The following is a 12955-nucleotide window of genomic DNA, read 5'->3' on the forward strand; positions in this document are numbered from 1 at the left end:
CAATATGCCATACATGTACATGCGGAACAATGGGCCTACTGTACATGCACAGTAACAGTAGTGAGTGGGCTTTGCAAATGGCATACCTCACTCCCAGAAATTTGGGCTGCTCTCCAGGGGCTGACGTTTCCGTCTCCATCTTCAAGCTGTCAATATGGGCAATGGAGATAACTGTGGCTGCTACGTACCATGGCAATCCCATGAAGGAACACACCACTATTAAAACAGCAACCCAAAACAGATCAAGGTGGTATCCAGCACCTTTCTGTGGAGGAGAGAGAAAAATGTGACACTGAGGAACTTGCTGTAACATGAGAATCTACTGTGAAATGCCATTATGTTACATGTTCTTCTTGGAAGACTTACAATCTACTGGCACACCCAAAAGCAACATACTGCTCCAAGCATTTTCAGCAAAAATGCTGAATTCCCAAAGGAAACAACTGCATCTCTATTTACAGAACAAAAGAAAGACTTGCATTGGAAATTCAGCTGAACAAAAAACACCCATCAGTAGAACGTTAAGGGAGGATTCCGACACTTCTGGCCAAAGTCAATGCTGAAAAGCACATTTTGTCTCCGTTAACAATCCCTGTATTGTGCTGTTCTGCCAATTCACCCTTGATGTTGTGGAGGAGATTTGGACCTGTTGCTGAATCCCAAGAGAAAAGAAAATACTCCCAGAGGTTTTACCAATGCTTTGAAGGGACCCCACAGATGAGTCCTAGCAACACTCAAAAAGCTTTTCAGTCTTTTCCTCTGCATTTCACATTATGAAAATGCAACTCTCGGTATGACTTTCAATATGACGAGATCCCTTCAAAATTGTCTGCAGCAATAAGAAAGGGTTTTTCAAACAAAAGAAATTCAGCCATTAATTTTGCAGTGCAACACACCTTTAGTATATTTAGATCAGTTTATTCAATGTTTTGGTAGAACTGCTTTAAGGGTTATAACTATTTAAATAATGTTGTTTCATGAATTAATATATGCATGTACATATTCAATCGTAAGTTTATTATTAAATGGCATATCTGGCAAAAAATGTTTCTAGCCTAAAGATTAGTATTCCGAATGCACATATAAACGTCACGTTTCGACGAGGGATAATATTTTGATGTGCAGCGCCATGGAAAGCAAAGAAGCAGGGCTGCGTTTTGTCTTAGTGACCCACCTTGAGTTTGTGCTCCTTCCTGTTGACAATGACGGCCGTGATCTGCTGATCCATGAAAAGCAAGATGGTGACAAGCAGCGCAGGGAGTGCTGATGCAAGGTACACCCACCAAGGGTTTCCCCCGAACGGGGGCACAAACCAGCCACGGTTGGGGCTTGTTGGCTATAAAAAGAGAATAATTTCCAAAATCCAGTCATCAAATTATGGCATCACAAACGCCAAAGATCAACTGAGAGGTTAGACATTACAGTAATGCATGATACATCGAGCAATACATTTTTACACGGAAAGCTCCACGATCTTGCAACGAGTTCAAGCTGAATATGAATATTTACTGTAACAAAAATCAAAAAAAAAAAAAAACTGCAGTTTTACATGACAGCATGGAGTGCATTTTATGACATTTGCATGTGCAGCTTACAATGATTAACTGGTTTTTTGGTGACACCTTACAAGGATAGGTACACTACACTAAACTCCCTACATTCATTCACCTACTTTTGTAGCAGAGTGATGTAACACACATGTACTCAAACACTAAGAGCAAGTACATCTTTTGTCTGCGGGAGGAAATGGGGGCATCAGGAGGAAACTTTCATGCTTCCTTCAGCATAGTGTGAATTATAGCTTTCAGATAAAACCAAGCAAACACAGGGAGAATATGCAGTCTGCTCAGAGTCTGAGTGGGAATGGAACTTATGTCCAGCTGCAACACCTGCTGTGCTACTCATAAAACAAAACGACTAACAGAAATAAATTTGTATAAAAAAATAATTACCTTGAATTCACTTGGCACGATAAGCTTTGGAGTGTCCACTCCAACCAATGCATCAACACCACAGAAAATTAAAATGGCCAAGATTATGGCAAAATCACTTATGAGCTTCCTTACCTGGAAAAACACGACAACAAATGCAAGGCAAACAAGTGTAAAAATGTTAAAGTTCAGCATTAATTGTAAAAAGATGATTCAACAAGAGGGGGTGCGGTGGCGCAGTGGGTTGGGCCGCAGTCCTGCTGTCCGGTGGGTCTGGGGTTCGAGTCCCGCTTGGGGTGCCTTGCGACGGACTGGCGTCCCGTCCTGGGTGTGTCCCCTCCCCCTCTGGCCTTACGCCCTGTGTTGCCGGGTAGGCTCCGGTTCCCCGTGACCCCGTATGGGACAAGCGGTTCTGAAAATGTGTGTGTGTGTGTGTGTGTGTGTGTGTGTGTGATTCAACAAGTTCTCATACACACACATTTTCAGAACCGCTTGTCCCATACGGGGTCGCGGGGAACCGGAGCCTACCCAGCAACACAGGGCATAAGGCCAGAGGGGGAGGGGACACACCCAGGACGGGACGCCAGTCCGTCGCAAGGCACCCCAAGCGGGACTCGAACCCTAGACCCACCGAAAAGCAGGACTGTGGTCCAACCCACTGCGCCACCGCACCCCAAGTTCTCATATATATTATGTGTAATGAAATGCTAACTAATAACTTAATATTAGCTAGATAAAATTCATTTCTATTCGTATACAAGCGAATGAAATAAGGTTTATCAACCACTAAACTGATACTTATTCCTACAGGCTGTCATATCACTACAGAATATTTATGTGCTGTATCAACATGGTTATTATATTTGTTGCATGTGTTAGACATCTGTGGTTGTCCATGTGCGTTTGTGGTTGTTTAACCCTAACCCTGACCACTAGCAAACACTCACAGGCACCTGTCTCCTCAATAGAGCTGCAATAGAACACAAGTCAAAACTTCTCATCTGTCCCCAGACTGCATTCAACAGAAGCCTTTTAACAGACTGAGCTATTAGCAGAGCAACTGCAAATGTCTTGTATTTTTCAAAAACACACAAGTAAGGAAAACGGGAGTCAGACTCACTGTGGTGGGGAAGAAGGGACTCGTCTTGAACTTCTTGAGACACATGGAACACGTATATGTGCCAAAGAACAAAATGAAGGACATCAGGGCAATGTCTGGGATGAACTTGCAAGCCTTGCCCACCAGCTCTCCTCCATACTTCAGACACTCTTTCTTTGTCAGTGATGACCATGTAGCATTTAACGGCTGAAAGTATTATACACATACATATGAATGGGGCTTTAAAAGGAATTATATGCTAAAAAATGGCTAAAACAACACAATGTAACAAAAACAAAACATAATATGCAAAAATTGTGTTGTACAAAATTACTACTGGAGTAAAAATTCATAATGGAGTTAATGTGCCAAGTTTAATGAGCAGGCATTGTCCTGAATACAATGAATCTGATATTCCAAATATAACCATTCAGTCCATTTCACCACCAAGCCAATATCAGAATTACTGAAGCACAGATAAACATACAAAGTACTGAGAAAAGATCTGAGAAAAGAACGATTGTTATGGTGACCCTGTCCTACAAGGAATGCTTAATTTTCAGCAGAGAACACAGTTGGATTGTTAGTGCTTTGTTGTACAGTGATATTATACTAGGCTGCATATAGCAGGAGACATTTCCATACCAAGTTACCAGAGTACAAATCCAGTCCACAAAATGTGATCAGAATATGCAAATTTATTTTGCAAGTCATACTTTAACGGAATCTTCATGTCCTAAACCCTTTAATTTTGCTCTGCCCTTTAAAAAACTGCAAGGCTCTCAGTAGCCCAAAATGAATAAATAGAAATACTCCTGTACACAAAAACAGTGGCCCCCATGACTTATGAACTTTCCAGTACAGCACTTTGCCGTTAGACCTTTTTCAGAAGTATTGTGTATTTAATTTTTCAGAAAGAGAGCCAGCATAACAATTCAAATCGCAGGCTGAAGATGCGATCGTAAAAGATAATGTGCTGAATTTCAAAAGACCGGAGAAGAAAACAGCTGTCGAACAAGCTGTAGATGATCCTATGGCTTCTACATCTACCCATTTTGAGCCTCCATCTCAATGTAATACCTCCGGCTCTGAGGTGATGTACAGTTGTCTCGACTTCAAGGTGAATAATATACAACTTACCATGTCTTTTAAATTTCTAAATAATAATACTAATAATAACAATAATAAAACTAAAATAATTATGATATCATTTCTTAATATTACACTTGTATTTGGTATTACTGAATTTTGTGTGACATATAGGATAAAAAAAAAAGGATCGCAGGGCCGCAGATGAGCACAAAAACCTTGCTCTTGCTTTGGGCATGGCTCTTTGTTATGTTTTATGATTGATAATGTGTTATAAATACCTCTGCCAGGGGACTCAAAATGTCCAAGTGAGTGACTGCATGAGTCTCCGTGGCTCCCTGAAGGAAAGTGCTGGGAGAAAGTGAGACAGACAGAGAGAGAGAGACAGTCTGCTGTGCTGCTCTCTTTCTGTCTGAAAAACCCCACTGTTGCTTCCCATCTAACAGAGCTGCTGACACTTCTTTCCAAAGGAAAATAAAACTCAGAGGGAAAAAAGTGCATTTCACCAGCAGAGAGATGCAGATAGACACACAATAGTCATATAAGAGCAATTTACTCAAACACCATTTATTCCAGCATATATTACGTGAGTACCTGCATATAGAAATTATGAGGAGCCCCATGCCCACTCCATGTTACTTGGAAACTTTTGAACTAACAATCCAACTCTTGGTCTCAGGAAAGTAAGCAAAGGACCAACTATAGATTTTCTGAACCTTAAACTTATGAAACCTTGATTTTACACATTATCCATGTTAAAATGTTAGCAATATAGAATAATGACATAAATGCAATATGGTGTTCAAAGTACACTATTATTCTAATTTTCATTTTTAAATCTGTTTTCTTTTGTTTTTTGTTTTCTGCACTCATGTTTTTGCTTGCTAACCACTGTAAATAAGTGACTTCAGTGGAATTACAAACTTCCATCCATCTTCCTCCACTTCTATCCGGGGCCGGGTCGCGGGGGCAGCAGTCCGAGCAGAGTCCTCCAGACTTCCCTCTCCCCGCACACCTCCTCCAGTTCCTCTGGGGGAACCCCAAGGCGTTCCCAGGCCAGCCGGGAGACATAGTCTCTCCAACGTGTCCTGGGTCTGCCCCGAGGCCTCCTCCCAGTGGGACAAGCCCGGAACACCTCCCCAGGGAGGCGTCCAGGAGGCATCCGGAACAGATGCCCGAGCCACCTCAACTGGCTCCTCTCGATGCGAAGGAGCAGCGGCTCTACTCCGAGCTCCTCCCGGGTGACTGAGCTCCTCACCCTATCCCTAAGGGTGCGCCCAGCCACTCTGCGGAGGAAACTCATTTCTGCCGCTTGTATCCGCGATCTCATTCTTTCGGTCATGATCCAGAGTTCATGACCATAGGTGAGGGTAGGAACGTAGATCGACCGGTAAATTGAGAGCTTCGCCTTACGACTCAGCTCCTTCTTCACCACAACAAACCGGTACAATGACCGCATTACTGCGGACGCCGCACCGATCCGTCTGTCAACCTGCCGCTCCATTTTTCCCTCACTCGTGAACAAGACCCCGAGATACTTAAACTCCTCCACTTGAGGGAGCAACTCCCCCCTAACCCGGAGGGGGCAATCCACCTTTTTCCGACTGAGAACCATGGCCTCGGATTTGGAGGTGCTGATTCTCATCCCCGCCGCTTCGCACTCGGCTGCAAACCTCCCCAGTGCACGCTGCAAGTCTTGACCTGATGAAGCCAACAGGACCACATCGTCCGCAAAAAGCAGAGACGAGATCTCGCGGCCACCAAAACAGACACCCTCCGTTCCCTGACTGCACCTAGAAATTCTGTCCATAAAGATAATGAACAGAATCGGTGACAAAGGGCAGCCCTGGCGGAGTCCAACATGCACCGGGAACAGGTCTGACTTACTGCCGGCAATGCGAACCAAGCTCCTGCTCCGGTCATACAGGGAACGAACAGCCCGTAGCAACGAGCCCCGAACCCCATAATCCCGAAGTACCCCCCACAGGATGCCACGAGGGACACGGTCGAATGCCTTCTCCAGGTCCACAAAACACATATGGACTGGTTGGGCAAACTCCCACGAACCCTCCAGCACCCTAGTGAGGGTATAGAGCTGGTCCAGTGTTCCACGGCCAGGGCGAAAACCGCATTGCTCCTCCTGAATCCGAGGTTCGACTATCAGTCGGATTCTCCTTTCCAGTACCCTGGCATAGACTTTCCCAGGGAGGCTAAAGAGTGTGATCCCCCTGTAGTTGGAACACAATCTCCGGCCCCCCTTCTTAAAAAGAGGGACCACCACCCCGGTCTGCCAGTCCAGAGGCACCGTTCCCGAACTCCACGCGATGCTGCAGAGGCGTGTCAGCCAAGACAGCCCCACAACATCCAGAGACTTGAGAAACTCGGGGCGGATCTCATCCAGCCCCGGAGCCTTGCCACAGAGGAGTTTTTTGACTACCTCAGCAACTTCAGCCAGGGTAATGGACGAGTCCCCCTCCGAGTCCCCAGCCTCAGCTTCCTCTACGGAAGGCGTGTCGGAGGGATTGAGGAGATCCTCAAAGTACTCCTTCCACCGCCCGAGAACATCCTCAGCTGAGGTCAGCAGCGCACCACTTCCACTGTAAACAGTGTTCGTGGAACACCGCTTCCCCCCTCTGAGTCGCCGGACGGTTTGCCAGAATCTCTTTGAGGCCGACCGAAAGTCTTCCTCCATGGCCTCACCGAACTCCTCCCAAGCCCGAGTTTTTGCCGCGGCGACTGCCAGAGCCGCGCTCCGTTTGGCCCGTCGGTACCTGTCAGCTGCTTCAGGAGTCCCATGAGCCAGCCAGGCCCGATAGAACTCCTTCTTCAGCTTGACGGCATCCCTTACTTCCGGTGTCCGCCACCGTGTTCGGGGATTGCCGCCGCGACAGGCGCCGGAGACCTTATGGCCGCAGCTCCGAACCGCCGCCCCGACAATGGAGGCGCGGAACATAGTCCATTCAGACTCAATGTCCCCCACCTCCCTCGGGACCTGGTTGAAGCTCTGTCGGAGGTGGGAGTTGAAGACCTCTCTGACAGGGGCCTCCGCCAAACGTTCCCAACAGACCCTCACTATGCATTTGGGCCTGCCAGGTCTGTCCAGCTTTTTCGCCCGCCATCGAATCCAACTCACCACCAGGTGGTGATCAGTTGACAGCTCAGCCCCTCTCTTCACCCGAGTGTCCAAGACATATGGCCGAAGGTCAGAAGGAACGACTACAAAGTCAATCATCGACCTCCGACCTAGGGTGTCCTGGTGCCAAGTGCACTGGTGGACACCCTTATGCATGAACATGGTGTTCGTTATGGATAAACCGCGACTAGCACAGAAATCCAATAACAACTCACCGCTCGGGTTCAGATCAGGGAGGCCATTCCTCCCAATCACGCCTCTCCAGGTATCACTGTCGCTGCCCACATGGGCGTTAAAGTCCCCCAGTAGAACGACAGAGTCCCCAGTGGGAGCACTTTCCAGCACGCCCCCCAGGGACTCTAAAAAGGCCAAGTACTCTACACTGCCGCTAGGCGCATAAGCACAAACGACAGTGAGAGACCGTTCCCTGACCCGAAGGCGCAGGGAGACGACCCTCTCATTCACCAGGGTAGACTCCAACACATAGCGGCTGAACTGGGGGGCTATTAATAAGCCCACACCAGCCCGCCGCCTCTCACCTTGGGCAACGCCAGAATAGTGGAGAGTCCACCCTCGATCGAGGAGAGTGGTTCTAGAACCCAAGCTGTGAGTGGAAGTGAGCCCGACTATATCTAGACGGTATCTCTCAACTTCCCGCACCAGCTCAGGCTCCTTTCCCGCCAGTGAGGTGACATTCCAAGTACCAAAAACCAGAGTTGGCGCCCGAGGTTTGGGTCGGCCGGGCACTCGGCCCCGACCACCGCCCAAATCACAATGCACCGGCCCCTTACGGTTTCTCCGGCAGGTGGTGAGCCCACCGAAGAGCGGCTCCACGTCATGGCTTCGGGCTGAGCCCGGCCAGGCCCCGTGGGCATAGACCTGGCCACCAGGCGCTCGCATGCGAGCCCCCCCCCCAGGCCTGGCTCCAGGGTGGGGCCCCGGTGACCCCATACCGGGCGGGGTAAACGAAAGCCTTGATTTTTCCTTCATAAGGGGTTTTTGAACCGCGCTTTGTCTCGTCTGTCATCCAGGACCTGTCTGCCATGGGAGACCCTACCAGGGGCATATAGCCCCAGACAACATAGCTCCTGGACTCATTCAGGCACTCAAATCCCTCCACCACGGTAAGGTAGCGGTTCATGGAGGAGGGAATTACAAACTTTTTTCTTAAATAAAATGCAACTGCTGACAAACACACAGAGTTAGTCAGAAATATAGGTGCCTTATGGCAGCACAATCAGCCAATGTTATCATACAGCAGACGGTACAGTAGTCATCCTTAGATGTTATGACTAAATGTTGGGAAAATTATAGAATGAAGTCTTTGCGAGAGTCGTTGTAAGTCACATTTTTCGTATATCAAGAACTACTTGTACATCACAACGGTAAACAGCAATCACTAAGAAGTAGATACGTGGCTATTAAGCAGAGTGTAATGATCACCACCAGTAGCCCATTTGCAATATGTTCAAAAAATACTTGCCAGATCGGTGGCGTTAATAATCCATGCTGATGTACCATCCAATGTATCACTGTAGAGCCCTGAGATATTGTCTGTGAAAAGAAAAATCAGTCGTCAGTCTTTAATGTCATTCAGAAAATTGCATTTCTGCTGGCTTCAATGGCAATGAGGGAACCTATTCTTGTTCATTATTGTACTATTAATAAGTGACTTTATAACCTGATGGTGAAAATATGAAATGGCAATTTGTAGTGCCTTTGACGGGAAAGAACTGGACAAAGAGTTATTCATTCAGTCAGCTGAACTATTCCCACAAACCAAAAGATCTCAGAGATGCAAAAAGACAGCAATTTAACCCAGAAGCACAATGCACAAGGTTACACAGTGGCCACTCAAGGTCCACCACATGGGACACAAAAGAATTCTGAAGAACTTCACACATACACTTCACTGTAAATAGTATTACAGAAATACTTCAGAAAAATGAAAAAAGGAAAGTACAACACAGCTTTATATCTTTGTCATATCAGGTCAGGAGGGTGCAGCATTATGTACTATGTGCCTAACAAACAAATATATAATGTAAAATGAAAAGCCGTGGGCATACAACTCAAACCTGTACAGTATCTCAAACATAAAGATAAATGGATATGTTTCTATTCCAAATGAATAAATAAAAAATGTTTTGTATAAACAACAATCTTAAGTCTCCACCTTAATCTTGTGCGAGAGATAAAATATAATACTGCTTTATGACAAAAGATTAAAAATAAGAATAAAATCTGCCCAACAGGTGGAAATAGTATTAATTCAGAATGGCAAAAACAGTATATTTCGTAAAGACATATGAAATTCTTTTGCAAGTGTAAGCTTATTTTTATTCTACTTCATTCACCTTAATTTAGAGCATCTGACAGGTGTTTTTAAGACACTTTTTATAGACACATTATGGAATGAGGCATAAAATGTCATGGCATTTGTATAGTTAGTAGGCTGAACTAAACACAACTGGTATTTCATAGCTGCCTACACCCTCATCTCACAGTTCACTTGAGACTATGGACGAAGGTCTCATCTCAGATACTCTATCCCAGATGGACAAGTGTAATTAAAAGGAAGAACCCCCGCTCCCCAGCACTGCCAGCACTTTCGCAGTGTACATGATGAAGCCCCAGCCTGCCCTGTCTACCAAGCAGGACTTGCGTTCTCCTCCAGATTAATTTTTAAAGAGCCTTACAGCCACAGCAGCCTTTGGCTATGCACTGTAACTGGAACTAATTTCTAAACATCTGTTGTTTCCCCCAGTGCAGTCTTTCGAATTAAACACAAGTGAGTTTCGCTCATGCGAGCAGGGGGCAGTGCAATGTGCCCCCCCAAGGCAGAAGGGAAAGCGACCTAGGAAGAAGACACCTTGTGTGGCACACAAACACCTGGTGCTGCATTCAAACCACTACATTAATTCCCTGTTCCACAGGAGATTCACTCAGGTAGCTCACATGCCTTTGTGTCTTACTGTACCTGCTGATAATTACACTGACAGAACAAGTTGTATAAAAAAGCTATCTCAAATTGTAATAATCATAGTAATAACAATATATATTTTGTCTACAGACTAAATAATCAATTAGTTACTATATACAAAATTATACGTTAATATATAATTATTCCGTATATTCATTATTCATTAATCACTCCAGGTGGAGCAAAAGGCGCCAAATCTCCACCAGCCTCTGTGATCCTGAGCTAGCCTGAGCTATTCCATATATAATTGCACATTATTACGAAAATATAATTATTACTACATTTAATTTACATTTTGTATAGATTATTTTTAAAGAAAATTACAGATCAGAAGTATGATATTAAGATTTCTGAATATTGCATTATGGCCATTATGTAACACACATAAAGACTCTGTGGAAAGCACTACACAAAACATGAGTTCTTTCTCAGCACAGAGACGCAAATGGGCCTGAGAGGCACATTTCCTTGTATTGCACACTCCTGCTAAACTGTCAGATCAGATTTGGGATAATCTGTGGTGTAAGTGGTGCACGCAAGGACAGGTCATGTGCTGCTCCACAACACTTCTAGACCAAATTATCTGTTCAAAGACAACTGGTAGAAATGTCCCTGACGACAGCAGTGAGAGCTACTATATGTGTAGAAGTGCCTGTTCTAAATGCATTCTGGGCAAAATGTGTTGAACAGTTGTTCATGTTATTACTGCTTGGGCAACATATTCCAGAACATCAGAGATCATATATTAATGGGATACTGTATTTTTTACTGACTATTTAGCCAACTAATACTGAAAAAGGAAAAGAAAATACACTAACCTGAATGATTCAGTAACACAGATTGCATGTTTAAAATTGGGATACACATGTACATCGTACTACAAACATCGAAATGTTCAAAAGATGCAAATGTTTCCCACTTCATGTACACTCAATCACTCAGATGAAGCTTTGCTCCAAGTTATCAACCCATTTAGACACCTAGGTACGTTTTTCTAGAACAGTTTAGGGTAAGTACGTTGCTCAAGGGGCTTACAGCCAGAGGTGGTACAGTATTCAAAGTTGTGACCTTCAAGCCTAAAGGCAGCAGCTCTGTCCACTGTGCTACCTGCTGCACATTTATTTATTCAGTTTTAATTGTATATTCTGCACCATCCTATTTTCTATCATTTCTTTGCTGCAGAGCAGAAAATGGGCTGCTTTTCTGCTTTGCCACCACAGTGAGATAGAACAGAAACTCCACTGGCACTGTGGGGAGAGGAGAGGAGAAAGGGGCAGTTTCACAGACCGATCAGTATCAGTCAGAATATTTTTTTTTCATTAATTACAGCTATATCTTTAAGAGAAAGTGATCTTTTACTTGGGGGGCGCGGTGGCGCAGTAGGTTGGACTGGGTCCTGCTCTCTGGTGGGTCTGGGATTCGAGTCCTGCTTGGGGTGCCTTGTGGCGGACTGGTGTCCCGTCCTGGGTGTGTCCCCTCCCCCTCCGGCCTTGCGCCCTGTGTTGCCGGGTAGGCTCCGGTTCCCCGTGACCCCGTATGGGACAAGCGGTTCGGAAAGTGTGTGTGTGTGAGTGAATGAGTGAGTGAGTGAGTGAGTGAGTGAGCGAGCGAGATCTTTTACTTGCACATAAACTACCCAGCGGATTAATAGAGGTATGTTTCTAATATTATGTTTTTTAGACAGTAAACATAAATTTATCAGATGCTGACAAACATGTTTATGTAATGCATCAATCATTTACTCATGGCCAGTTTAATTGGATTCTCAGTAGTAAATAAGACAAACAGTCAATATTTAAGGTGAAGTGCTTTTTGATATGTTCGCCCTGCGTGATCCACCACAGCACTGCAATTTGCAAAAATCTGTCCCTTTTCTCTAAAATACTTTTAACGAAACATATTTAATTACTGTGTAATGTTTTTTTTCTTGATGTCTGTATTTAATCTGTGATATGCTGTATGTATACTGCAATCACAGTCTCCCTGAACTAGTATTAATTGTGTTGGTTTAACTTGATCACAGTACAGTGCATGGCATGGGTGTGCTTTTTTTCTGGTTCTGTTTGTAGTTATGGTGTACACGTGGTTACTTTTAAGCTTTCACTGTTCACCAGAAAACATTTATTACACACAAAACTTTACAATAAGTGATACCAGTAACACGAAGCTTACCTATTGTGGGAGCCATACAGAGACAGTCGTACTGGGTTACGTAGTCAATTTTATAATCAGAGTTGATTGGGTAATAGTGGGCCAGCTTCAACATTTTTTTAAAAGCATCATAGATGAATATGAAGCTGATGAGTGAGGAGAAGCCTTCTTCTGTAAATCGAGTGAAATACTGGACCAGAAAGCTGGCGTCAGTTGCCACCAAGACAAGGCAGAAAAAACCTGACCACAGACCAATCCACAGTCGAAATTCCAAGTAGTCAAATGAATTATCCCTTGGGAAAAAGTGAAGAAAAACATTCCATTAATTACGTTGTTGCAATTTCCTTTATTCATATTTTCATTTAATATTCATAATGTGTTCAAGAAAAAAAGTATGACTAAAGCTAAGGAAGCATTAACAGAATAACTAGGAAAACAACAAAATCAACTGTTGTGTGACTGTTCTGTGAAGCTTTTGAACTTTAGAGCAAAAGTGGAGGTAGAACAGAACCCCCTGTGGCTCTGACCCATGAACGAGCTGGTAAATCTGGGCGGCACACAAGAGCCTC

The 12955-nt window shown here is 44.6% G+C and overlaps 1 protein-coding gene across 6 annotated transcripts in view; it reads right to left on the reverse strand.

Moving 5' to 3' along the window:
- The window catches only part of slc4a4a (solute carrier family 4 member 4a), a 65261-nt gene that overhangs the window by 7084 nt on the left and 45222 nt on the right, over positions 1 to 12955 (reverse strand). For all 6 annotated transcript variants that reach the window (XM_029259325.1, XM_029259323.1, XM_029259324.1 and 3 more), the window contains 6 exons: positions 12408 to 12679; positions 8736 to 8806; positions 3052 to 3237; positions 1953 to 2066; positions 1175 to 1336; positions 87 to 265 (listed from right to left, as the gene is read on the reverse strand). In XM_029259325.1, the coding sequence (XP_029115158.1) occupies positions 87 to 265; positions 1175 to 1336; positions 1953 to 2066; positions 3052 to 3237; positions 8736 to 8806; positions 12408 to 12679 (984 nt within the window). The remainder of the gene's footprint in view (positions 1 to 86; positions 266 to 1174; positions 1337 to 1952; positions 2067 to 3051; positions 3238 to 8735; positions 8807 to 12407; positions 12680 to 12955) is intronic.

This window comes from Scleropages formosus, chromosome 17, assembly GCF_900964775.1.
Source record: "Scleropages formosus chromosome 17, fSclFor1.1, whole genome shotgun sequence".
NCBI classification, from domain to species: Eukaryota; Metazoa; Chordata; class Actinopteri; order Osteoglossiformes; family Osteoglossidae; genus Scleropages; species Scleropages formosus.